General features: G+C 40.2%; 1 protein-coding gene across 3 annotated transcripts in view; it reads left to right on the top strand.

Annotated features, from left to right (window-relative positions):
• The window catches only part of arap1 (ArfGAP with RhoGAP domain, ankyrin repeat and PH domain 1), a 53,768-nt gene that overhangs the window by 14,395 nt on the left and 13,159 nt on the right, over positions 1–26,214 (top strand). For all 3 annotated transcript variants that reach the window (XM_083913472.1, XM_083913471.1, XM_083913470.1), the window contains exons 3-22: positions 3,224–3,393; positions 4,991–5,079; positions 5,164–5,246; positions 6,784–6,912; positions 7,323–7,392; positions 7,826–7,946; positions 8,121–8,305; positions 8,660–8,766; positions 9,660–9,859; positions 10,726–10,811; positions 11,047–11,229; positions 18,745–18,919; positions 19,455–19,589; positions 20,096–20,231; positions 20,393–20,495; positions 21,303–21,495; positions 22,125–22,170; positions 22,496–22,659; positions 24,711–24,923; positions 26,105–26,210. In XM_083913472.1, coding sequence (XP_083769598.1) covers positions 3,224–3,393; positions 4,991–5,079; positions 5,164–5,246; positions 6,784–6,912; positions 7,323–7,392; positions 7,826–7,946; positions 8,121–8,305; positions 8,660–8,766; positions 9,660–9,859; positions 10,726–10,811; positions 11,047–11,229; positions 18,745–18,919; positions 19,455–19,589; positions 20,096–20,231; positions 20,393–20,495; positions 21,303–21,495; positions 22,125–22,170; positions 22,496–22,659; positions 24,711–24,923; positions 26,105–26,210 — 2,694 coding nt within the window. The remainder of the gene's footprint in view (positions 1–3,223; positions 3,394–4,990; positions 5,080–5,163; positions 5,247–6,783; positions 6,913–7,322; positions 7,393–7,825; positions 7,947–8,120; positions 8,306–8,659; positions 8,767–9,659; positions 9,860–10,725; positions 10,812–11,046; positions 11,230–18,744; positions 18,920–19,454; positions 19,590–20,095; positions 20,232–20,392; positions 20,496–21,302; positions 21,496–22,124; positions 22,171–22,495; positions 22,660–24,710; positions 24,924–26,104; positions 26,211–26,214) is intronic.

The raw sequence follows: 26,214 nt of genomic DNA, 5'->3' as shown, positions 1-26,214 counted from the left end.
AGATGGGATTTTTCCAAGACTTCCCCCGCGTGTTACGCTGTCATGGAAATCAGGTGTTTTCTAAGAGAAAAAGTATTCGCTTTACTGTTAGCGCTCTCTATTAGCAATGACGACAGATTGATTTTCAAACAGAGGTTATAAATAATGTGTAATGTGTCAGTGCATATAAAAGCTTGGTGCTGGTTTTGACATGCCAAACTGCTACAATTTGTTTGTGTTTAAAAGATAAAGACGGGGATGCCTTGCAAATATACACATATGCTGTCTTTAGATGCCTCTCATCTGTCTGCACCACAACCAAAGGGTCCGTTAACTATTGTCACTCGATCCAAGTATAAAGTGTAGACATCCGTCCAGAATAAGTTCACATGTACAGAGCGTGGGAGGAGAAAGGCGCAGTCATTGTTTCTTCAGCCTGCTGTCACCTATAAGCTAGAAGAGGGCAGGTTAAATATAGCATCCAGCTAGCATACCCTCTCTCTTCCTCTGAGAAAAAGGAGGAACTTTGTCCACAGGTCAGTTTCCCGTCATCATGTACAATTTTCTGGTTTATTATTAAACAGAGCTAATATATAGCATATGTATATTTACAGTCTCTAAATTATGGTTGGCTAATTTATAAATGAGTTTCATGTGCTGGAACCACAGCGCATGAAAAAGCCTTGTGGGGGCTGCCTCCTAATAACTGAGACTGTTTATATTTTATCAATGTAGGGATTTTTACAGTTGAAGCAGTCATGGTGTTGCCACCTTAAAGGGGGACTTATTATAAAAAATAACAGAGCAGTAATTTTCTGTTTAGACTAGGGATGGGAATTGATATGATTTCATTGATACCTATGCCGGTATGGATTCTGGTCTGATTCTTTATCGATTCCCTTATTGATTCATGATCACTTATCTGTGTGGATCAAAAAAGTGGGCTTCCACAGGTTTTCAGCATCAACGCGGCTGATTTATTATCTTTGAAATGAACACAGTGTAGATGAAATCAGAGAATTTTTGTTCAGATTTTCTTTTTTATTAAGGTTTTGAGTGGCGCTAATATTATCATAACGCCACTCTTTGGACCATTTCATCTTCTCCCCTGTGACTCTTTGTCTTTGTGCAAGTTTCCAGCAGCATATGGGCTTGACTTCATTGTTTTGCTATGTGCAACTGTCGGGAAAAACATGCCAGCACTGATATGAGAAAGGGATAAGATACCAGTTCTCAACTTGAACTGGTTTTTGATTGCTATCCCAAGTGTAGAAAGACAATTTTACTGAACTGTTTTTGAATATTTGACCTTAGCTGACGGTCCAACAGACCACACAGCTTCCTGTAACACTGGAGTAGGTTGTCTCTAAGTTAAACTGACGGTCAGGTACTGTTGTGTGATTGTTTGAAATTCTCTGACACGTCCTATTGTCCTATTATGCAAACCTTTCACATTTTGAACTAAAAGAAACCAGTGAATGTTTCCTTCCAGTATTTCACTCAGACATAATGACTTGTGAACTTCTAAACTGAAGATTTATTTTTGTAAACAAAGTGACATCTTTTGTCTTTATTTTTGGTCTTGAGCTGTTTGCTGTAGTGTGTGACTAATATCTCTTATGTCCTTGCAAGGATAAAGGTTGATCATTGTGATGATAACGAGAAGGAAATTCACAAAAAAAGAGGGAGGAATAAAGAGGAACTTTCACAATATTGGATGGATAGAAACCAGGCCTGTGTGCTCACTTTTGACTTTCCCGTCAGCCCTAGAAATAGTGCATATATGCATGTAGGCTGCTCACAATTGTAAGAATGAATCAATTTCACAATTTTTGAGCTTAGGGTTTCTGTCTAACCCTACACCTGACAAAAACAGTAAGAGATTAGTAAAATATAAAAACTAAGCAAAAAATAAGCAGCAAATGTAGTGTATTGTAATAACATTTTTTTAAATGCAGCATACATAGCCTATGCCTTTGTGTGACTTTGTACAGTGTAAAGGATATTGCGGATTATGAACATGCCATTATTAATAGCCAAAATACAACAATGTAAGAGATATTTAAGGATTACCCAATAATCTGCATGTAGATGCAAGGCACTGTGATTGTGTGCATTGTCTTCACATTCAAAACCACATTCGTAAAGTTGCTGTTTTTTTTGTTTTTTTTACAGTTTGCTTATCTGCCCTTTGTAAACCGAAGCTGTGGTAATGTTTAGTGAAACTATATGTAGTTTACTTGTGAAGTCAGGCCCAGGAAAGCACAGTCATATTGTTTGGTTTATAGTTGTCATCTTAATCCCTCTTAATTATGAATCATATTGAACCTACATTTCTGTATATGCAGTGGAGATATGTTTGAATGTAACTGCCGAAATGTTGTTTAAACCGTCAGCTTTATTTTGCAGCTTTATTGAACATTAAATACACTAAAACACCATAAACAGAAGCAGGTTAGCACTTAATGACATATCAGTTCTCAGACCTCGATAAGAAAGAAATATTAATTCAGTTTAGTAAGAAGCATCAATCACCTGTGACCTTAGTGGCTAATCAGAATAAAACAACTAATAAAGACAGGGCAGCTGTGTTCACTGTTTCCTCTGAAAGTAGTCATAATCATGGTCATTGAGATTGTTGGTGGTATTGTTAACATTAGAATGTTTCCCAAAGTATATTATACAACCGGTGTACCGGCACATCTCTAGTGCACACTTGTTTGTGTGTGTGTTTACAGCAAAGCCACAGGTATGCAGTGTTTACATAGATATAGGATCTTGTGAGGCAGGTTCAGACTTGCTGCTTGAAACAAAAACAAGGAAAACAGACAGTCGAGAGCAGAGGGACGCCGGTTTGTCATAGCTCTGGGATCAATTCCTATACCACAGAGGAGCTATCAATAATGTGGACTAAATCAGGTTACCACAGTCATTCCTTTTTTTTAAAATCCTTTTATTCATGCAGTTCGTAGAGTCTCTACAATCAGCTCTGCTTACATTGGTCAACTGCAACTATTTTTTCTGTAGCGCTGGAGTAAAATCTCTTTTTATTATGGAATGAGAAAAGACAAGACGAGAAGAAGGGGGTGTCAAATGGAGAAGGGCTTTCTTCCCTACAGAGGATGTATAGAATCAGCCGTCTGCTTGGGATTTTCACCCGACCCTCGATTACCATGGTGTCCGAGGACTCCTCTCCGGCTGTCCTGCACTCCGTTGACCTGTCCTGTACCCCTGTTTCCTCCAGCTCCTCTCCCACCAAGACCGTCGCTGATGAGATGGAGAAAAGCCAAACTCCACTGGTCCCACCCCGCATCAGGACACCCCAAAATCCAGAAGACGCACATCAATCAACTAAACCTGACACTCAGCCGGCTCTGCCTGCCCGGAGAGTCACCCAACCTCCTCATGATTCCAGTAAGTAGTACAATCAGCATATGAGCCCCCAACTGCTCGCTACGCCGATCCATTTAGCAGCCCCCTCACTCTGACATCTCTCCATTAATTGCATATATATAGCTCCTGTTTGTTTGTTTAATAGACGAAGTCTTCTTCTTCTTTTCTTTTTCTTCTTCTTCTATACTGCAGAGAAAGGGAATACCACGACTTTCATCGCTTTCTGTTAATTTATGTTTACATGGTGCTGAAATATTGTTTAAAACCAGTAGGTGCACAATATTTCACTCAACATATGTGCTTATAAATGTCTTCTTCCTTTTGGCAGCTTTGACTTTAGTACCAGTATTTGTAATTAAAAAGGCAGTAGCCTCACAGTGAAAGTAGCATTCTCACTCTCATTGTAAATGTCGTGTAAACACAATTATATAAATAAAATGGGATTTATTGATTGTGAGTTGACGTGATCTATGCTTGATGTCTCAGACTTCTGTTATAAGGTCATGCATGTGATTGGATCACATCAGCTCTGAGTTGGCTTTATGGAGTAGGTGGTACAGTTTTTTTTTAGGCTTACTTAGTGTCTCAATATACAGTAGTTGAACCCCAGTAGTAGCATCAGGACAGTTTTAAGAATTATGTTTCACCTGGATGTCAAATGCATTTGCTTCTTGTAGTGCTACAGATGTTGTCCATGCTTACATGGACCTCTGCATTTGTTCAACCGTTTGCAAGAGTGCAAATACTCTGGTGCTTAGTAGAAACCACCTGTAAACATAGTCTGTCCACAATATTTGCTAAAAAAAAAGCTGTTTCAACTTGATTTTGTTTAACCTATCCCGCATGCCAAAAGGGATATGACTGCTTAATATTTGTTATTTAGTGGCTCAGCCTGAAAAGCAAGTTCTTAAGAAGAGAGAGAGGGGGAGGGAAACTCCTACCACTCTGAATGGCAAATGGTATAAGCCCACACACTCTCAGCTGACTTTCCCAGACAAACATCGAATAACACAGCTAACACACTTATCCAGATAACTTGAGTAACTGGTATAATCAGTGCTGTTATTTACTTTCAGTCGTGTCTAATTCCCCTACTCTTGCTCTATAAGTGTTTTACTGTATTTCCCAGAATGATTTCTACTAATCCTCAATGTATGTGTGTTTATCTGTGGGTTGCATGTGAGCCAAGTAAAGTTTAAATAGTTCAACATCCATTGTGTGAATTTATTCTTTCTATATGTCTGTCCTGCCAGATGCATTTATCAGAATGGTTTTGATTAATAAGTCACCAACTGAAAATGGAAAAAACTACAATCCACCAAGTACCTATACAGGAAATACAGAGAGCAATAATGTTGCTGTTGTTCCAAGTCAGAAAAAGGGAGTCTAATACGTCTTGTACAGTATTGCTGTGTTAATTGAGGCTTCCAAATCCTTTTAATCAGCATCAATACAAATACTGGTACTGCTCAATAAATAGACAATAAATAGTTGAATATTTCTCTCACATCATATTGCGTCTCTTCTTTTTGTAAACACAAACCAGAAGAGTGTCTAAGGCATTACAACTCTTGTACAACTCAGTTTGTTCTCTTCTTCCGTTCCCTATCTCCGTCAGGGTTGGATTCACTCGACGATAATTCAGACGACTATGAGGATCCGGACTTGTTTTATCCGGATGTTCATCGACTGAACGCACCAGACAGGGTAAGTGAGACTGTTTCCTTCTTTTACAATCTTCTTACGCTTCTCCTCCTGCTCGATGTGAATGACGGCGGTCTCCTCCTATAGGATACGTCCCTGCATGTGCTGGGCCAGGCAAAGGGACGGTACAGTTCATTGTGCAGTGATGACGAGCTACTGGACGATGATGAGTGAGTCATGCATCAACACATATAAGCCATTTACACAGAAACTCACAAAAGCAGATTTGATCTCTGTAGTCAGTAAATCGCTGACCATGGTAATCGGCATAAAGCTTCAATGTGAGGTTGGGGTTTTGAGTGCTTACCAGTAATTAGATATCTTTGTTTACCCAACAGAATTGCTCTCAGGCTTCTTTTGTTCATTGAATATATACTTTGTGTTTTGTTTTGCTTTATCTTGAGTTTGTTTTGAAAAATACACTATACTTGAGTTGCCTGTGCCATAAAGTTATCTGTAGATGTTATTACATGTTTTACTAGTATAGTTTAGTGTAGAGGCCTAACTCATAGACAAGTTATTATGAAAGTACCCGAGAACTTGAAATAGAAACCAAACATGAATCGAGATCACATTACAAAACACTACTGTGTTTTTTGGAATGTCCACTTCCTTGACAATCTATTTCATTCACATTGCATTATTAACACATGACTTGTTAATACTTGTAACATTTGTTACATTATTAAATGCTCTCTGATATTGCCCTGCGAGGAGAGGAAATGTGCCCAAACCTCTGTGAATCATTCAGCCGTTGTCGCTTCAGCATTAACGGCTCATCCAGTAGAAATGGCAAAGACTGCTGCAAAAACAGTGTATTCTCTTTTTTTTTTTTTTTCAATGAATGTTATTGAATGTCATTCAGTTTGCTTGATTAAAACCAGCTGCTGTGTAAAATACTGTGAATATTCAGAGGAAAGTATACCTGAATGTAAATTAACTTTTGTTTGAAATGTATAATAGTAAAAGATTAGCTTGCTCAGCTTTCTAAGCTTTGCAGTAGTTGTATATACATAAATACGCATTTGACCTCAGAAAAACCTTAGTTTGGGGCCCCCCAGTAGCTCACTTGTTAAAGCGGGGCCCATGCACAAAAGAGTCCTCACAGCAGCAGCCCGGGGTGTTTGATTCCTAACCATGACACTTTGCTGCATGTCATCCCCCTCTCCTAGAGTATTAAAAAAAAGAAAAAGCCTTTTAAAACAGCAATGTCCCTGTCTTCAGTATCTGTATCAGCAACTATGTGAGTTCATCTAGTCGGTGTTGAATTGGAAGTTTGATACATTGTGCACTGACCCGAGATTCAACTCCAGATTGTTAGTGAAGTTTATGACAGATTGACAATTTGTCAACTATTTACATGACTGACCCGACGGAAACTTTTGAAAGTAAGTTTTTAATTGTAAATCTAGTCAGCAAAAGCTATCTTGTTTCATATGACTGTTAACACAGTCACCACTTGGATAAATCAGAAATAGAAACGTATTTATGTCCAGCAATGATCTTAGTCTCTGTAGTGACACAAAATATGTGCTTATCGGTTTCCTGGTTGAAAAGTTCAGTCAATGAGTAGTGACACTTTGACATGTGTTCAATATTATAATGAGTGATTTATTTGTTTAGAAAAGATTATTATACAAAAATGTCAAGTTTCCTCTTGTTTATATCGTTTACTAAGTGTGTGTGTGTTTATATACTTATTCCTAGCTCATGGCAGGGCGGGGGCAGTGTCTACCTGCCAAACACTGGCAGACTGGCTTCAGCCACTAAAGAGGACAGCTCTCAGCTTGCTGCTGTCATCAAGATGGGCTGGCTGGACAAGAATCCACCTCAGGGGTATGAACTACAACACATTCACACACAAGCTGAGGTGGTGCTATAAAAGGGCATCAGCCTATACTCTAAACAGATATCTGCAGTGTACATGACCTACATCAATCACTTACAAAAGATCAAGGTATGCTATCATGGTTAGGGCTGTTTTTCTACCTGAACCCATACAACTGAGCTTTTACGTGCCTTTCATTTTATTGTTCACAAAATTAATTAAATAATTTTAACACTTTGCATGGTGTATAAGGACCAACTAATAATTACAATAAACAGTAAGAATTTTCTTTTATGCTCAAATGCTTCAAAGTACTACAAAACTCTATGCTAGTTCCTCTTGAGTTACAGTAAAAGCAGTTTGTACTTCACGATTAAAAAAAAAATGTATATAAGTTTGCGTTTGTTCTCGTACACAGGGCCCTTTATTATCAGAGACGATGGGTAAAGCTGGATGTTGACTACCTGAGATACTTCGACAATGACAAGGTAACAACAAACATTACAGTAACTCCAACAGACTCCACATGATCACATTTGTCACTCTTCCTGAGAATCTACATCAAAAGCCAGATGCATGGACTACTGAAGCTTAAGTCCACACCAGCTGCGACCTATTACACCTATTATGCTGACTGCGGAAATCTCTTGCCAAAATAGTTTTCAAGCAGCTAAAGTGGACTCCATGTGTACATATTGTATATATGTATGTATATATAATATTGATTTTCTTTCTCCACAATTTGTAACGAGCAGGATGTAGTAGTATGAAGTATACCTGTAGTGAAACTGTGAATCTTATAGCCATGATCAATCATTACAGATACATTTATAAGATCACTCAACCACACAACTCCTGCTGTATATTAGCTATGGATCTGTTTAACAAAGCAGTTGTTGCTGTGTGTGGTGTATGTGGTAGGAGGTGTATTCAAAGGGGATCATCTCTACTGCCTTCATCACTAATGTGACCTGTGTGGGAGAGCTGAAGTTTGAGGTCGTCACAAACAACCGAACATTTATCTTCAGAGCGGAAAGTGAAGGTTTGTGGGTTTTGTCTGGTCAACTGTCTGCGTGCCTGCTGCCTACACCTAAAATATATTATGTTACTGTTGATAATATATCACATACACATTTTCTTATGCATGCACATACTGTATATCCATGCATGCATATTTTTCATGTTTATTTATACAAGTGTTTGCACTTCCATCCAGTGGAGAGAAATGACTGGGTGACTGTACTGCAGGACTGCACCAGGGGGCGCCATCGGCGCAGCACCATGAACCCCGGCTCACCTATGACCCCAGACTTTCAGGGCTATCTGGAGCTCAGAGGGTTACGCTCCAAACTGTATACCGTTGTTGTCTCAGATAAGGTCTTCCTCTACAAAAACATGGAGGTAAGGACACTCTGTGTGTGAGTGGAGCAGTGTGAACAAATCCCATAGTAGTAGTGTAGTATTTACTTTGCAAAATACCCTATAAAAAAAATCTGTGTATTAAATTGCACCAGAAAAGGTTTTGATTTAGTTATAAGAACACATGTGATGATCCATAATTGACATTCTTTACCATTCTTGTGTCATTATGTTCCAGTGCTAACCGATGAAGTGAATGACAAGGCTCACATTTCTGTTTAGCTTTCCCTTCACACAGAACAGTTTTAATTTAACAGTGTTATGCAAGTTTATCAAATCTTACATCAACTTACATCATCGTCTAAATTTAAGGTAAAACACGTTTTTTTCTTCCAGGACTATCGCATAGGAGTGGGAATCACATCCATTGAAATGAATGTAGGAAATGTCAAAGACACAGATCGTCGTGGCTTTGATCTCACCACACCTTACCGCATATTCAGGTACATCATGTACACTAAAATGCAACACACAGACTCTCTGTCAAGTGTGCACAGTAAACTCTTGACGTTGACATGTGCTTTGTGTCTTCTGTAAGCGTCCTATGCATACACATATTTTTATATACTGTCCATAGTTGGACTGATAATTACTTATTATTATTACTTATTACTATTATTACTTTATGTATGTTTTCCCAAGGATTTAAGTGCAAAGTGAATCATTGTAAGTCAATGGCTAGGTTGGCCTTGGTGCTAGGATACTTCTGGAAAATTAGATTATGTTGTTTTACTGAAAACTCCCACCGTCCAGCTATCCTTAGAGTCCTCAGCTGGACATCTTTGGAGAATGTGAAAAACTGTGTGTGTGTGTGTGTGTGTGTCTGTGTGTGTGTGTGTGTGTGTGTGTGTGTGTGTGGTCTTTTGGCTGACAGTGCACAGCCTGCAGTGCAAGGACTCAGCTTGACAGGATGGGGAAATCTGAAAAGGCTTGTGTATTTGTATAAGAACTGGTCTGTGAGTCAGTGTGTGTCTCAGTCAAAGTGTGCAATTTTGCCACTTTAGTCAGTTGAGAAGAGTGTGTATAAGTTTTAAGGACAGAGACCGACGTGTTGTTAGGCCGATGAAAAGAGGAAGGACATGCGAGTCTGTGTCAAGCAACAAATCTGTCTGTGTGTTTGTATAATTTCCAGTCTTGGACTCAAGTATATTTAGCAAAACAAGAGCAGAGTAAGAGTCAGTACTCAGTGGGCTCATGAGCATAAGGATACACACACAGACACTCACACACATCCGCAGGGCAAACACAGGCTTTCTCATTTCTGTCACTTGGTAGTTGTTATCGACACCATCATGTCGGTATTAACGCTCAGTCGCGTGTTCGTCTCTCTCCGCAGTTTCATCGCAGAGTCCGAGCAGCTGCGAGTGCAGTGGGTGGACGCCATGCGGGAAGCGATAGATGAGGCGTTGTCAAATAGCGAGGTGGCAGAGCGGATCTGGGCGGAGCCTAGCAACAGTCTCTGTGCCGACTGTGAGGCTCCCAAGCCGGAATGGGCTGCCATCAACTTGTGTGTGGTGGTCTGCAAACGATGTGCAGGTTTGTGTGTGTGGGGGTCTGTATTTGTGTGTAGTTTTGACATTGTTGTCAGTATGTCTTTGAGTATTTTCGTTTTCATACATGTCATTAGAATTTGAATTTTTTAAATATTTTGATGTTTGTTTCAATGACATGACAAGTGACAACCAATTAGCCTGGCGTAAAAACTCTCATCAGGGTTGTTTCAGTAGAACTTTTGTTACATGGTCTGTATTTACTAGTGACGGGGCAAAAATTGTTTTTATTGTGAATTGCGATTAACAACACCCCCAATGAATTGATCGTGGTGAATTTCCATTATCGGAACAATTGTAAATCTGTTGAATATCCTCACAAGTGACTTGCCCCGCGAATTGACTGCAGGTAGCTAGTTTCTCCTCTAACCGTAACACAACTGCCACGGCCCATAAGCAACAGTTAAAATAAAGTAGAATTCATTTTATTTGACAGAAAATCCTTCTTCCCATTTGATGTAGCCTATTGAAAGAAGAAGTAGACAGTGTTGTGCATGAATTCATCAACCACAACCCCGATCATTTAATAGGCTGTATGCAAGTAGAAATGTTACAAGTGGGAATTCCACGTGGTGCAAGTTACACTGCGATTTATTTTAATGACATGCTATGACTTCTTCTTAACTTCTTTAAAACGAGGGACCTTATGGTTTATGATTACCTTCTTTGGTTGTTGGTTTTTTCTCACTAAAAAGGCTAAAAAGGATGTGTGTCCCATCTGTGATTTGATAAAATTATTTGTATTAAGCTAATTTAGGTAATTATCAGGATAATATCATGAATCACAAATAGCTAGTGACATTTTCGTATATCGTGTATATATATTCGTATGTATGCGTGTGTCTGTTCCAGGAGAGCACAGAGGACTGGGCCCGAGCATCTCAAAGGTTCGCAGTCTGAAGATGGACAGGAAAGTCTGGACAGAGGAGCTTATACAGGTATACACGAACACAAACACTGAGGTAGCAGTTTATTAGGTACACTTGTATAACATAATACAGTCTAATATAATCTTTGTGAAGCTTAAAATGTCAAGATGTGTCAGGGGTTTTGTATTCAACTCTGTGGTAATTTCTGAGGCAGACGACAGCGTTCATCATGACTTCTACACACATGCCTACCCTACCCTTTTTAATGTGGAAATGCTTCTCCTAAACCCTACCTGTGATGCAGCTTTTCCTGTTGCTGGGTAACGAGCGGGTAAACAGTTTCTGGGCAGCTAACGTCCCGCCAAGTGAAGCTTTAATGCCCTCTAGCTGCAGCGAAGAGAGGCGGCGCTTCATCACCAACAAATACCGCCAGGGCAAATACAGGAAGTACCACCCCCTGTACGGAAACCAGAGAGAGCTCAACAATGTAAGTTGAAATCGCTGCTTTGATTGTTTGTCGTTGTGAACCCTCATGTTTGGATTTGAATATGCACACTGTCTTTTCTGTGGTTATAGAGATTCAATGTACAAAACTGTATTGGAAATTCCGTCCAAGTTAGTTAGTCAGCAGATGTTGAGAAAGAGTATTTCATATGCAGGGAGGATTTAGAGGCAACTGTGATGGTTTGTTTGGCAATCCACTAAATTGTCTTGTTATCCCATCATGGTGACTTCATCTGTTTATTCGCGTTCTGACAGCCGCAACAGCTGAATGTGGTATCGACTGCTCCCTTTGCCTTACCACATTTCTTATATATGCATCTTGTAGGGAGTTAGAGGCTTAATTGTGACTGGATTTTACACAGGCATATACACACACCATACACTACTGCTTCCTACTCAGACTATGACTAAGCTTCAAGGAATAAAGTGACCAGACTGTTCTTGTACTGACCTGTGAGACAGATTGATCGATAACAAACCTCTCATTAAGTCAGTCCCTTGGTAAACATTGCAAGAAAGGATTTGTGTTTTAAGCACATGGGTAAGTAACTTCATCTTTAAAGTCTGAAATAGGAAGTATGCTGTCCCACATTCCTCTAGTCAGTGACAATAAAGTACAGTAGACAGTTAATTTTCAGTGTTGGATGTTTTCTCCTTTCATGGCTAGAGTAGCTGATTCAGCCAAGCTACATTTGTCAATTCATCTCAAAGGGGAGCATTCAAGGTACTGATGTGAACTCACTGCAGTTTGAGTGAAACACAGGTCCCTTGATTGCAAAAGCAGCCGGAATCCCCGATTAAGTCCAACATTTAAAGCACAGTCTGCAAACTGCAGTAATCTTCAGAGTTGAGCTAAATTAGAGTAATTGGAGTGATATTGCATTGGTTTCAAACTAACTCCTGTGGATTCCTGGCTTGCTTCTGAGTCATCAGTGTTTGCAAAACATATAAGCTCATACAAGTGGTGCAGTAGAATCAGCCATGGCCTCTATGTCCAAGAGTGGCTGACATGCAAGAATTGAATCATTCACCCACTTTTTAAAAGTGAGCCCTGTCTTTCCGGCCCCTCTGTGCCTGTCATTCATGAGAGCGTGCTGAGTATGTGGTCCGGGACTGGACCCCAACAAGTTAGTCAAACTTGTGTTCTAATACATCCATGGGGTCTGCCATAGCCTAGTCCTGTTGCAGATACATTGTGTTGAGCACATAGAATGTATAAAAAATGGACGTAGCATCTCCGTCGAGGTCCGTTCTCTCAACTTGATCCAAGCGTCCTCGCCTACGGGAGTCGCCATCTTGTCAGACTTTGACTCCGCCTTATTTCCTCTTACCAAAAAAGGGCATTGATGTGACGTTGGGGGGAGGGAGATACGTCCATCTCCAAGGCGAAGTGAGAGCTGTCACTCAAGAGGTTGCGCTTCTATACTTTGACCTCCAATAAAATAGAAACTAGCCTGTTACAAAAAAAATTCACCCCCCTCAGTGTTGTCATGCAGATATGACCTAAACATACAGACTAGAATGTTTTTTTTGTACCAGGCCTTAAATAAGTTTAATTATGCTTTGAAAACGACCTGTTTTACATGGGGGTCAATGAGAAATTTCTCTATTGTGCAAACAACTACAGTGGACACTTTAAGAACTGCAGTTTTTGCACTTTCTTATTGGATCAACCAGGAAATCGCTGTGGTGTGGGCTTGGTCGAGCATCACAACCTCCGTCCCACATTAGCTCTTGAAACAGGCCCCCTGATGCTGGAGGCCACCACTGGGGGAGACATTACAATGAAGTCAGGAATTACAGTAGCTGCAGTCTACAGCCCTCTCAGGATGTACTACCAGCACATCTGTTAATAGGGGAGCTCGCAAAACACATACATCTGCACTGTCAACATGATGAAGTTGGTCATTAACAGTCAGAAGTGCACTTGAGAACAGTTTGCGAGTGTCTAGAGTCAGGGGTTTTACACTGCGCTCTCGCTGTGCTCCACTGTGTGCGGTAAATGTCTTAGTGCTTCAGAGCCTGCTGGGTCACTCATTAGCTGCTTAACCCACTTACCACAAACAATGTGGACTGCTCACACACACACAGAGTGTGTGAGTGTGAGTGAGTCACATTTGCACCTGACTGCGAGTTCTGTTTTTCCTCCTTCAAGCGTTCAAGTTTGTGTGTGTGTGTGTGTGTGTGTGTGTGTGTGAGAGAGTCACTGTGTGCAGAAGGAGATAAAGGAGGTTTTCTAATTGTCACACACACACACACACACACACACACACACACACACACACACACACACACACACACACACACACACACACACACACACACACACACACACAGATATATGTCCTTTTTCTTTTCCTTATTTCTCTCTGAGGCTGTCTCATAGGAAATGTGATCCGTTTTCTGTCTTTTTAAATGCAGAACCTTCAGTCATTTAAAACAGATGCTGCTCTACCTGTTCTTTTAAAATCAAATATTTGAAGTTCCTCAGCTCTGCGTTGCTACTCTTTCCACTTGGGTGTGTCTTATGAAATAATAGACTTTGCAATGTCTATGCACTTATTTGAAGAGGCTTTGACAATAAGAAAGTGTGTGAGTGTGATCATGAGCGACAAACAGAAGTTTGAGTGTCTCTGGCTCACATTCAGGTTTGTTGATCGAGTCCTGGCTTTTTATCCCTTCTTCTCCGTTTCCACTCTTTCTTTGTTTTTCCTTTTTTTCTGAATGTGACATCATTACTCACTGCTTTGGCTGGAATGTGCTGTAACTCCGCCTCTCCCTCTCGTCCCCTCCTCATTGTTTGGCTGCGACTGCAGAAGAAAGTTGATCTCCTCACTCCTGGCTCTTTTTCTTATCTGTAAGGTGCTAGTATTCCTCTAACTTTCTGCCAGCGTAAAGCAACACAAACTAGGTGGGCTTTTTTTCTATTTTCAACTTTGTGTGTGTGTCTGTTGTCAACTGACATTCAAACAGGAGAGTGATTTAAAGGAAGTGAAAACTTACAGGTATGGTTGTGTGTGCTGGTGAGCTGTCGGAGAGGGTAATGAAAGTGTTTTTGTGTCTGTATCTGTGTTTTTGTAGTTTATCTGTCAAGAATGTGAGTTTTTTTTAACGAGGGTAGGTTAGTCAAGTATAGGAATGTGTGTCAATGGACTTTGGATCTCTGAAGTGTGTGATCTCATTGCAAACGGACAATCACATACTTGAATCAACACAAACTTGAATGTGTTTGTGGGAAGAAAGTTTTGTCTTCAGACTTTAAGGACTGCTGTGCTGTAGCTCTATGTCATTGAGCACATAAGAGTTATTGTGTGTACGGTTTTCACTGGGAGTGGGCCGAGATACGTCAACATGCATATTAATGTGTGTAGGCATATTTCTGTGCCTTTTTTCTTTTGCATTTTTTTGTCTGTGTTGCTCTCTCTGTCTGTGCTTGTGTGTCCATGTGTTCTCTTTGTAGCAGATGATAGGCTCACCTCTGTCAATGGACATCATTGTCTCTCACTCTAGCCCTTCCTGCTTTGTACCCCCTCTCTCTTTGCCTCTCTCTCTTTTGCACTAGGCAGTCAACTATTGATGCTTTCTACAGGCTTTCATTCATTAATTAGGATTATAATGATTCAAAATGTTTTGGAGTGCACAAAAACTCCCAAATGTCCCAGAGAAACTCAACTTTTTTGGAGGACATTTACATTTTTCCTTTATTTCTTTGTTAGAGAGTGCAGAAGCCAAATAGCCCTGGGTGGAGTATGAAATATGATTGACAGGCATGCACAGTATGGCGTTGAGTTATTTAACACAGAGACTTGTTGGCAGTTTGAGTTAGGTATGGTCTCAAATAAGACTTATATTATCACACTTTTTTTCCATTTATTAAAACAGAGCTATCTGATTCCAAATATTAGATCACACATCCCATTCATGAGCACAAGTGAGTTTAAAGTGAATAAATATCTTACCACCTGGACAACCACAACCAGTGACTGATCCAAGTCTTCTTGAGCGTGTGTTTGTTGCTTCTATGCTGACTGTTGACAACCTGCATGTTATTGGTTACTAATTATAGCAAACAGACACAGCGGTAGTAGAGAGGCGGTAGTAAAACACTTTTATGGGCTTGTTTTTTGCAATTTTATAGTTTTGGAAAGTGGCTTCCATAGAAGAAGTGTTCCATCTCTCTTACCCTTCCTTTCTGTCCATTCCCTGATGGTGCTCAATCTTTTGTCTCATCTTTCTTCTCTTTTCCAGCTCAATCCTCTCTTTTCCTCATTCACAATGTAGGATTTAAGTCATGAATCCTTTTTCAATTGTACAGGGAGACAGGATCTGCTTTCTTCTTTATTTCCCAGTTCTTTTCTTTTCTACCCTTTTTTGTGTTTGCCTATCTGTTTTTTCCGCCACGCCATATTCATTCTTCTCTTCCTCATCCGTCTGGATTTTTACCTCTCCCTCCATCTCCCTCCACCGTCTCTTGTGAGGTAATAATGGAACATATGTGGATAACTGCTCTTTCTCATCTGGATTTAATATACGGATAATAATAGACACATGTAAATGTGTGTCTTTGATTGGACGTCCAATGGTTCTGCTAAAATGGACAAAGCGGGGTCGGCTGCATGTGTCCGTCCTCACATAAGAGGTCTGAGTGTGTTATGTTGAATTTGTAGCCAAGTACAATCAGTCTTTGATTAATGTGCCCCACTAAAATGCTTTCATCTTCCTTTCTCAATATTATTCTTTCTTCTGTGCCTATCATCTTTTTTTTCCTCCATCCCATATAACTGCAGAGGCCAGATGGAGGCCTGTGATTGTAGACACACCCAGATAAAATCTCTCTCCGTCTCTTTCTCTCTCTTGCTCTTTCTCTCTGGGGAAATTGGGTAAGATTCTTAAATTCCCTTCTCTTGTCTCTTTTCCGTGTGTGTGTGTGTGTCATTACATTACTCCCTGTTTCATAGGCAGCAGATGTTGGAGGGCGTGAGGTCTTCAAACACCCATTTCCTCAGCGCACGTTGTTCTGATTGGTGCACTTCTCTTGGCCAGAAGGCACATGGTTGGCTATTGATACATTACAGTACACTGACCTACATACAACATGGATTTCACATGTATGTCCACATGGTTTTGTTTTATTTTACTTAAACACACACACACACACACACACACACACACACACACACACACACACACACACACACACACACACACACACACACACACACACACACACACACACACACACACACAGTTATCAGTCTAAGGAATGTGTCATTATCACAAAACGTTATACTGTACTTGTTTGCAGGGCGGTACTGTTTCTAAACTGCAAAGTGCTATTGGTCAAATTACGATATATCACGTTATGGTTCGGCTTGTAGCACCGTGGCTAATGTTAGGCTGCAGCTATTGATCTGAAGTATTGAGTTTTGTGGCTTGTGATTTAAGCCAGTACAGCTAAACGAGACATCAGGTCGATGTGATGGTTAAAGGAGCGGTACTCGAAATACTGAAAAAAGTGGGCTTATCAGTGTTTATCAAAGACCAAGATAATGTCCTCAAATGTCTTGTTTTGTCCACAACTCAAAGATATTCACTTTGCTGTCATAGAGGAGGAAAGGAACCAGAAAATATTCACATGTAAAAAGCTGGAATCACTTGATTATCGAAATAGTTGTTGATTAATATAATAGTTAGCAACTATTCGATGAATCGGAGCACTAATGTTTTCAATGGTGGGAGTCAGAGAAATGCATTTTGTCTGTTTGTGTAGAGGTTTGTTGTGCAATCTGAAGCTTTGTTCTTTGCAATCTAAACAGAGGAGGGGCTCTGTCTGGTTATGTGTGACAGAGTGCTGTGGAATTTCTCAATCAGATCCAGAAGAGCTTATTGGTTTTAACAGAGGACAGACTGTGTGTGTGTGTGCGTGCATGTCTCAGCTGTAAAAACACTGCATCCCCCTCTCCTCAGTCATAACATTTTCACTATTCCGCCTCCCCCTTCCTTGTTCTTTAAATTTGGGTTTACAATATTTGGACAAAAGTAAAAGAAAAGGCAGTAGTTTTATCCTGGGCTGTCAGGCACATATGTCTGTGTTTGTTTAGCATCATCTGGTTTAAAGCCAAATAATCTCCAAATGATGATGGTAATACACTTCTAGGAACTTAATCAGTGATTCTGTGTTCTGAGTGTGAGAAGATTTCCCTCTTTTGACGTTATCAAGTTATCTGTTTGTTTTCTACTTACAACAAATTATTGTTTTTCTGTTTTTCCAAAGTTTATATTTCCCACCAAATCTGTGTGCATTCCAGCTTAACTTCTCTTTTGGGTCACATGACCTCATGTTGCACATTCACAGGTTAAAATCCCCTTGGATGTAGTGGATATACTGGAAAAATTCTCAATAGTTTCTTCAGTGAAATGGAGAATGGAAAAATAACAAATGTAACTTCTCAATACTGTTTGATCACATGGAGATTAGTCAAATGTAATTACAAAAAAAGTTTTTTAGACCAGTTAGCTTTCCATCTGCTCTTTTGAAAGGTGTTCACTTCACCTGTGCTCCTCTGAAATGAAGCAAAAGGTTCATGTGGACTTACAGACTGATCACTAGAAAATTCCTCCAGGTTGCTTTGTTATTAAATGCGCATTCAGCAGATTTAGAGTGAACTTTGGCAATTGGCACAAGACTTAAAACACTTATCATTATAATAACAACTGCTGTTCCTATAAATCCCCAAATAATTACATGAGTTTTTTATTGTCAGTACAGTATATCTGTTTTTCAACAATAACAAACTGCCTTAATTTCCACTGGGTAAAGTCAAAGCAGTGTGGACTGGTAGAGGCCCAAGTCAAGCAATCGGAGAGCTGATTACGCTGTTGGTGGTTGTGGATCAGTCAATGGCCTGCTGCAGATTTTAACCCGCAGACCTACACAGACACTGAGTTTGACCCATTTATACAGTCTATGGTTTGACCTCAGCAGTTTCCTTCGAAACAAAGCTGACAGAGGATCACATGACATGATTAAAGCCAGGTCAGCAGCTGCAGGACAATTTTGCAGAAATCATCAGTTTATAATCAGTATAGTATCATTCCTGTGCTTTTTTATATCTGTTTCTCTCTCTGTCTCACTCACTGCATCTCCCTTCCTCACCTTGCTGCTGCTTTCCCCCTCCCAACCAGACTAGGGTTTGCTAGCATTGCAGTAATGTGTCTTTCGTTTATCTTACCAGATAAAGGTTAAGTGTATTAGACCAGTTAAAATTTTTCATCCTAGTCAGTCAAGAAAACATACTAATTTGACTTATTTTGGACTTTTCACTGTATCTTAATGGTGTCTTTACATATAGTATTTGACTTAAGTGTGACTGCAGCATTCTGTACACTGGAAGGCCAGAGGCCACTGCACGCAACACACCATTGTCTTCATCTGTTATTTCTCTACATGAGGATTTAATCTTCTTTTGATTTTCTCCTCCTCTCTCCTTCTCACCAGGCTCTTTGTATAAATGTACAGTGCAGTGATGTGCTGGAGACGTTGAGCCTGATTTTCTGCGGTGCAGATGTAAATTGTTCAACTGGTATGGCAAGTTGGCCCACAGCTCTCTCCCTGGCCAACGCACACTCACAACCTCTACAGGCTGAGTTCATTAGCCTCAACCTCAACACAGGTGCAGTAAGATTGTGCATACACACAGCTTCATAAAACCACCTTAGTTTATAGTTGATCAAATCAGTGCTGTGTCTATGTGGAGATTGTCATCTGGGTTGGATCCATGCCAGTTAAGGGTAATATTGTTCATTGTAATTGATTTGTTTAGGTCAAAATAGATGAAAATTGCTCTTAAAAACAATTGCATTATATGTTCTGTAAGCCTGTTAATGTCTTTCTCGTCTGGCTGATAATACTGTCAAAATTATTGCGTGGAGAATTGAATGAATATTCCTTATATACTTTTTTAATGTGCCACTGTCGTACGGGCATTTGTTTTCCAGAAGTAATTCATTCTCAGTAATTCTCAAATGTTACATAACCACACACACATCCCTGTTATACCCAGGAGTGTATGGGATGTATAATGGTTTCCACTGAACTTTTCCAGATGTACTTCTCCTATTTCAGATAGTCTCCCAGAAGATGACTGCATGTTAAGCTTTACACAAGAACATTAATATACTTCTTTTGTTTGTTTGTTGCTCCTGCAGAGCTACCACGTTCAGAGGTGGGCGGAGGCATGGAGGCGGTACATTACTCAGCTCCACCTTGTGTGTCTCACAATGGCTTCCTGTTCAAGACTGCATCAATGGCTCGGGCTGTCACAGAGCGCAAGGCCAAAGAAGGTATAACAGACACCATGAAACACTAACACTTACTTATGTCTGTTTCATGCTTCTTGGGGGCGGAACGGTCCCTGCGAACATCTGGTTGTTCATATTGAATGCTGTCAGAGCTGCTTCAAGAACGGATCACTCAGCCATGGATGTATGATCTCCGGGTTCTGTAGCTAGCCAATCATTGCACCGCGGCCTGTGTGACTCTTTCCATATTGTTACAAAATCTTGGAGGTGCACGGTGCAATGCTCAGACCGCGCACAGTCGCCAAACAGCATAAGAAGCATAAGAAGCATAAAACAACTTTCGGGAAACGCTGATCAGCATTTTTCACCATTTTCTAACAACTTATAGACCAAACAGCTAATTGATTATTTGAGCAAAAAAAATCAAAAGATTAATCGACAATAAAATATTTGGTAGTTGCAGCCATACGGTAAACTACAGGTGCCGTTTGTAATCCCATGATTCCTCATATTGTATTTGATAAATCTTTATTTGTCCCTCCACATAGAGTTCAGTCGACGCTGGTGCACGCTAAATGATGGCACATTCAGCTACTATGAGAGTGATAAGAACTCCAACCCCAATGGAGCTCTGAAGGGTTCAGAGATAGTCTGTTTGGCTGTTGACGTGCCTGAGAGACATGGGTACACACACACACACACACACACACACACACACACACACACACACACACACACACACACACACTGATCTAGTCCCTCTTTATTTTCCTGTCTGAAATAATAAACATAGCTAAACTGAATCTGTGTCTCACTCCCTCCTGACCTCTCTTTTTAACCCTCAGGTACGAACACACCTTTGAACTCTACTCAGAGTCAGAGCGTCTCTATCTGTTTGGCACCGATGACCCAAACAGCCACAAGGAATGGGTCAAGTCTATTGCCAAGGTAACCACCAGAAACATATTAAGGTCTAGATGTACAAACGTAGATCCTTTTACTTTCCCCTCAGGTGGACCCTTCCAGGGGAAGACTTGACATAGTTACTGACATAGTAGTGAAACTGGAGAGCTCAGATAAGTGGAAGGTGTGCAGTTCCAGCTTTGCCAAGGTGGGAAATTCTGCCTTTCGGGTAGGATAGGGTTAGCTAATGCTGACTCGTTTCCTGTGTCACTTATTTTCCTTCTGAACAGCATTCTGTTCAGCTGATATAATTGTCAGCTGCATGAGGATGTGCAGCAACAGTTGCAGTACTTCTGCTCTGCTGTATGTGGATGTGAAGCGTGTGCATTCAAAATTCGGTAATTATTGTAAAAAACAAGTGGATGTGTCAGGTTTGTAATAATAATAATTATAACAATAATAATAATAGTTCATCAAATGTATATTGTGCTTTGCCAGGTCAAAGTCATTCAGCACCTGAAATATTAAACATATGGGCAATGCTGGACTGGCTGAATGAAGACCAAATGACTGTTAATATTTAACTGAACGTCACCAGACACATAAATGCCAAGATGGTATATGGACAGCACATCTATGGCTCCTGCATGTCTGTTTTCTAGCAATCTCCGATCCATTGAACTACTGCACAGGAGCTTTAACCTTTCTAACAATTTAATTACTATTTTATTTCGCAGAGGGATTCAGTCATGCACAGACTAAAGAGGTTAAATCATCGTAAAAAGACAAAGGAAACAACAATTAATGTGCAATGTATTACAAAGCCATCATATCCACCCTTTTTATTTGTAGAGCTTTATCCCGGCCACTGCAGAGCCGCTATTGAGGCTGGCTTTTGAGCGGATTGGGCGGCTAAAATGTAAAGATGGCTTGAACCTACAAACGTCCAAGGTGGGTTGGTTTGCTCTGGTGGGCTCCACTCTTCACGCCTACCTGGAGGACAGCCAGGGAGAAGAGATCCACCTCCGCAAACTGAACGAACTCTGTGAGTGAGACGCGTTAACACAAAATACATAGATACGTAAACACACAAACTGAACATTTACTGCATATGTACTGTAATCTGAACTCATACAGTGACAGCGTGAAAGGCCTCAGAGTTACAGCTGAATTTAGAAAATCAATATTCTGATTAAAATCGATCTTGAAGAATCCGATTTTGATTCATAAAAATAAAAATCAATCTCTCTTTTGAATTCTTGGTGTCATATGTAACTAGGAGACCTCAAGAATCCAAACTGAAAAAGTGTCACATTTTCAAAAGGGTCCCTTGACCTCTGACCTCAGGAAAATGTCACTCAAAACTCACTGACTGTAGAGTCGAACTTTGTGTTGACTTATTGTTGCTTTATTGTGTTCACGCTACATAAAAAATACATTAATGAAATCGCAATTCTTGATGTAAGCAATATGTTTAATAATGCACCATGTTAGAGGTTTCCTTACAGCATTAGTTCTAATCTCTTTCACATTCAGGCATAGTCTTCCTTTAAATTAGATATCCCATCATTACGAAAGAAACCAGAAACATACCATCATGAAATACAATAGTTTGAAACACAGACATACTGTGAAGTTTACTTAATATGATTTCTATGTATTTGTGTTTTACAGCGATTCAACAAGACAACGAGGTGCTCGTTCTGGTGGAGAGAGGAAGGTGAGAGGGCAGATTTGTTGCCGATTTTTTTTGTTACAGTGGTGATGCTTAAGGGAAAAATGAATGTTTGCTTCCGTGTTTGATTTCACAACCTGTCCCACAATGTCAAGCCACTTTAAACAGCGTACATTCAATGTAGTGATGTGTATCATTATGAAATGTAATCTTTATTGTGAAACATTAACACCAGTTTTGGTCTCTCTTCTACATTCCCTCCCCTTACTTACTCCCATGCTCTTTTTCCATCTTTTCTCCACTTGTTGAATGTTATTGTCCCTCTTTACCCCTTCCCCTCTCTCCTCTGCCCGCCTTTCTCTCTATTCAGAACTCTGTACATAGAGGGAGAGAGGAAGTTGGATTTTGCCGGCTGGTGTGGGGCCATCCAGGCGGCAGCGGGGAGTGGAGGAGACACACTGAGCCAGCAGCAGCTGACAGAGACAGACATACCTGTCATAGTACACAGCTGCATTGGCTACATCACGCAGTGCGGTGAGAGACATGCAGAGATGTTCACAGACGGGGACAACAAATGCATTTAAGGAATCACAGCGTTTCCTCCAAAACATACTTTGTCTACATACAAGAGCACATTTACATGCACAAAAACAGCTCTTTATCGCTGCCTCACATTTTTGCCTGCATTCACATCTGCAGTCCTTCTTACTGTTACTGTGTGTGCACACTTGGCACTCTCTGTGTCTGCGTGTCCTCATGTGACTATAAAAGCAGGAGTTTTGGCTCTGCGAAAGACCAATGGACCGCAGGACAACAAAACAACTCCACCCTCTTGCTGCGTTTATTTCCCTCTCTTTTGTATAGTTTTCTTTTTTCATCACTCTTCAACCTTTGTCCTTCTTTTACCTCCACCAGCTGACCTGCCTTCTTTCACCCTGACTAGTTTACTCTACTCACTGTCAACCTTTCTCCTCTCCCTTTAAACTCCCTTTTCCTCCTCTCACTCCTACATTTCCCCCCAGTTTACTGTATGTACTTGTATTTCCTCATATATAGGGCTGTGTGTTTGTGTGTGTGGGAGTTTTCATTTTGCTGATGCCCTCATCTTTCCTGTCAGGGACAGTAATCCCTCTAGTCAGTTTTCTGAGAAACCAGGACCTGAACTGTCCTTGTTCCCGCTCTCATGCCCTGGTCATGTAGTGGTAATTTAGCATGATATTTGATGTAATCATCCTTTATGTTGCGATCAAGTTTTTCAAACCTGGAATATCTGGTTCTAGCAGGTGATGAGAGTCTGTCATAAAGGAACTACATTGTAATCAGATCTCAGCTGAGAAATTTGACACAATCGGTTAAAAAAGGATTTTAATCATGACTCAGTGCTTCCTAAATCAGCCAACATAGAAACAGGACCAGAAGCCCTCTAGTGGACATAACTTGCAACGACTCATTCGAAAAGTTTCCCACCCAGGACACTTTATTTTTTAAATCAACACTTAACACACAGTGTATAAAATTGTAAGCATGTTGCTGTTCTGGCCCCACCACCTGTCATCAGCCAACTTACAGTAGATACTTTGCTAATTTGCTGATTGATGATGGATTACACATTCTTTTAAGTCATCGATTGGCAACATGCTTCAAAGTTTTAGCCCTCAGTGAACAATGCAGCAGCAGCATTTTGCCCTATTTCCTAAAACAATCTTCGTCAAAACAATTAAAGAATTTGAGTCAGAGCAATACACAGTTGCATCAGTATAGGTAATTAATCCTCTAATAACCACATCTCCAAAATAAGTCTAGTAATACCCTGCTTTTTATAGCAGTAGTTGCCAGGTTGCCGATGACAACTATTTCGAAACCACTTCTTTACATTTAAAAAAAAAGGGACAGCAAAGAGCAAAACGTGCACTACGACTCTTTATATCATGAAATTTTAACCCATGGACTTTTTATATTTGTAAAAGGTTCCTCAAGCTCAGTAAAGCGATTTTATAAACCTGTGACATAATCCCAATGTAAAGTTTATGAGTTGTGCGGGAACTCACAGGTGGGGCCAGTGGGAGAAACACTACCGCGCAGTAGGCTGCATATCAGGGAAGTAAACCTGAAAGCCCAGAAACTTTTTTGGCGTATGTGCCAGGCGAACAATTCTCATTGGACTAAACGGGGCACAATCTTCAGTCCAGCATGCTGGTCTTATAATACATTCATGGTTTACTTGTGTGTGCACAGGCATTTGTTTCAGAGACATTGGTGAAGCAAATTAACTTGTTAGACTACATTTTCTGTCGATATCGCAAACAAATGAAACAAAGAACCAGATGAACCAAGAAACAAAAAGGACATTTACATCTCATTTTCATTATTAGGCTGATGCATAACTGTTAACTAGTATCTTAATGGCTCAAAATATAAGGTCACCAAAGATGGCAACCAAAACCAAGCAACCAAAAGATGATGCCTGACTTTATACAATCAAGTTTTTAAATTCTGAACCCATGAAGACTTCTGAAAGGCCATAATCCAACAAGATCTTCTGTGTTGGTAACATGTTGTCTGTGTGTGCTTGTTTTTTTTCCCAGGCTTGACCTCTGAGGGGATATATCGTAAGAGCGGCGTGAACTCCCGCGTGGCAGCGCTGTGTGAGAGATTCCGTCGTGATGCTCGCAGCCTTTGTCTGAGGGAAGGGGAGCACCAGGTGGATGACGTCTCCAACACACTCAAACGCTTCTTCAGGGAGTTAGAAGAGGGACTGTTCACATCAGAGGATGCCAGCACCTGGCTCAGTTCTGCCGGTAGGATACACAAGACTGCTACTGCGCCCTGCAGTAATAGTCAAGCTGTGATTTGATGATGGGGCTTTTCACCCAAATCTAAAAAAAACTAATGTTTCCACTCACATAAAAATGGTTTCACATTCATTATTTAATATTTATTTATTTTATTTATTTAGAGTTTATTAAACCAGAAACACCTCATTGAGATTAAATTCACCTTTACAAGAGTTTCCTGGAGAGACAGCAGCAGCACATTACATAAAGTGTCATACATACAACATGTAACAATAAACAATTTTCTATCAGCATGAAAATACCAAAAATCTAAAACTCAGATCAACCTATCATAGATCATAGGGCAAGTACCTTTCTCTAACTCCTTCAAGCTACTTTTAAAAACCAGAGACCAGCTCCACTAGACCCAAATAAGAAAGCACTTTCTCATTTCAAGACGGTCGATAGGATAAGCAAGAGTAAGTCTTGGGAATTTCGATGGCAGCTTCTTGCATTTTTCAGATGTATAAATTTACACAGATGTGAAGAAAGCAAGTTAAGAATCACCTTGAAATAAGGACTTGCCAGTGATTCAATCCTAGCATACAGGGTGAGTGAGGGTCTTAAGATTTCTAATGAAAATCAGTGCTCCATGGTGTTCAGTAATGGAGATGTGAGGTGAATAAAATGGAAAATGTCTTGTTTTTTTCAGTATAATCCACATAGTTTTAACAGTTATGGGACTATTTTCTACTACAGAAGTAGTCCCAACGGACTTGTATTGGCTTATATCTCAAAACTTTTAAGAGAATAAATGATCATGAGGAAAAATTGTAAAAAGGGCATTTCACATCAAGAAAGTGTGGATAACTTTGAATCTAAATCAAAACTAAACTGAAAATAGAATGGAAGCAGAAAGATTTCAGACATTGCTGCAGCTATGTGTCAGGTGTCATCTCGTTGCTGTTTTCATACTGAACGCCTTACTTACATAGTTTAAGCAAACACTGCGTTTGTGTCCAAACACTACAGTAAATCTGTATCAGGAGGGTGTTGCTTTTAACTCGACTTTGAATCTCACTTATATTCCCCTTTCGCTAAAAAATGCTTTGTTCACTTTACCTTTTGTTCCCCTAAACTCTCTTTATATGTACTCTTTGTTCATCATTTCCCCTTATTTCCCCTCCCTCTGTTTCTTACTCCAGCCATTCAGGATGAAAGCGAGAAAATCTCCCAGTACCAGCAGCTGTTGAACAGACTGCCTCGTGTCAACAAGGCTACACTACAAGCTCTTATCAACCACCTCTATTGGTGA

The sequence above is a fragment of the Echiichthys vipera genome (genome assembly GCF_963691815.1).
Source record: "Echiichthys vipera genome assembly, chromosome: 5".
Lineage (NCBI taxonomy): Eukaryota > Metazoa > Chordata > Actinopteri > Perciformes > Trachinidae > Echiichthys > Echiichthys vipera.
Note: the sequence above shows the minus strand (reverse complement) of the source record. Positions and strands in the feature narration are given on the sequence as shown.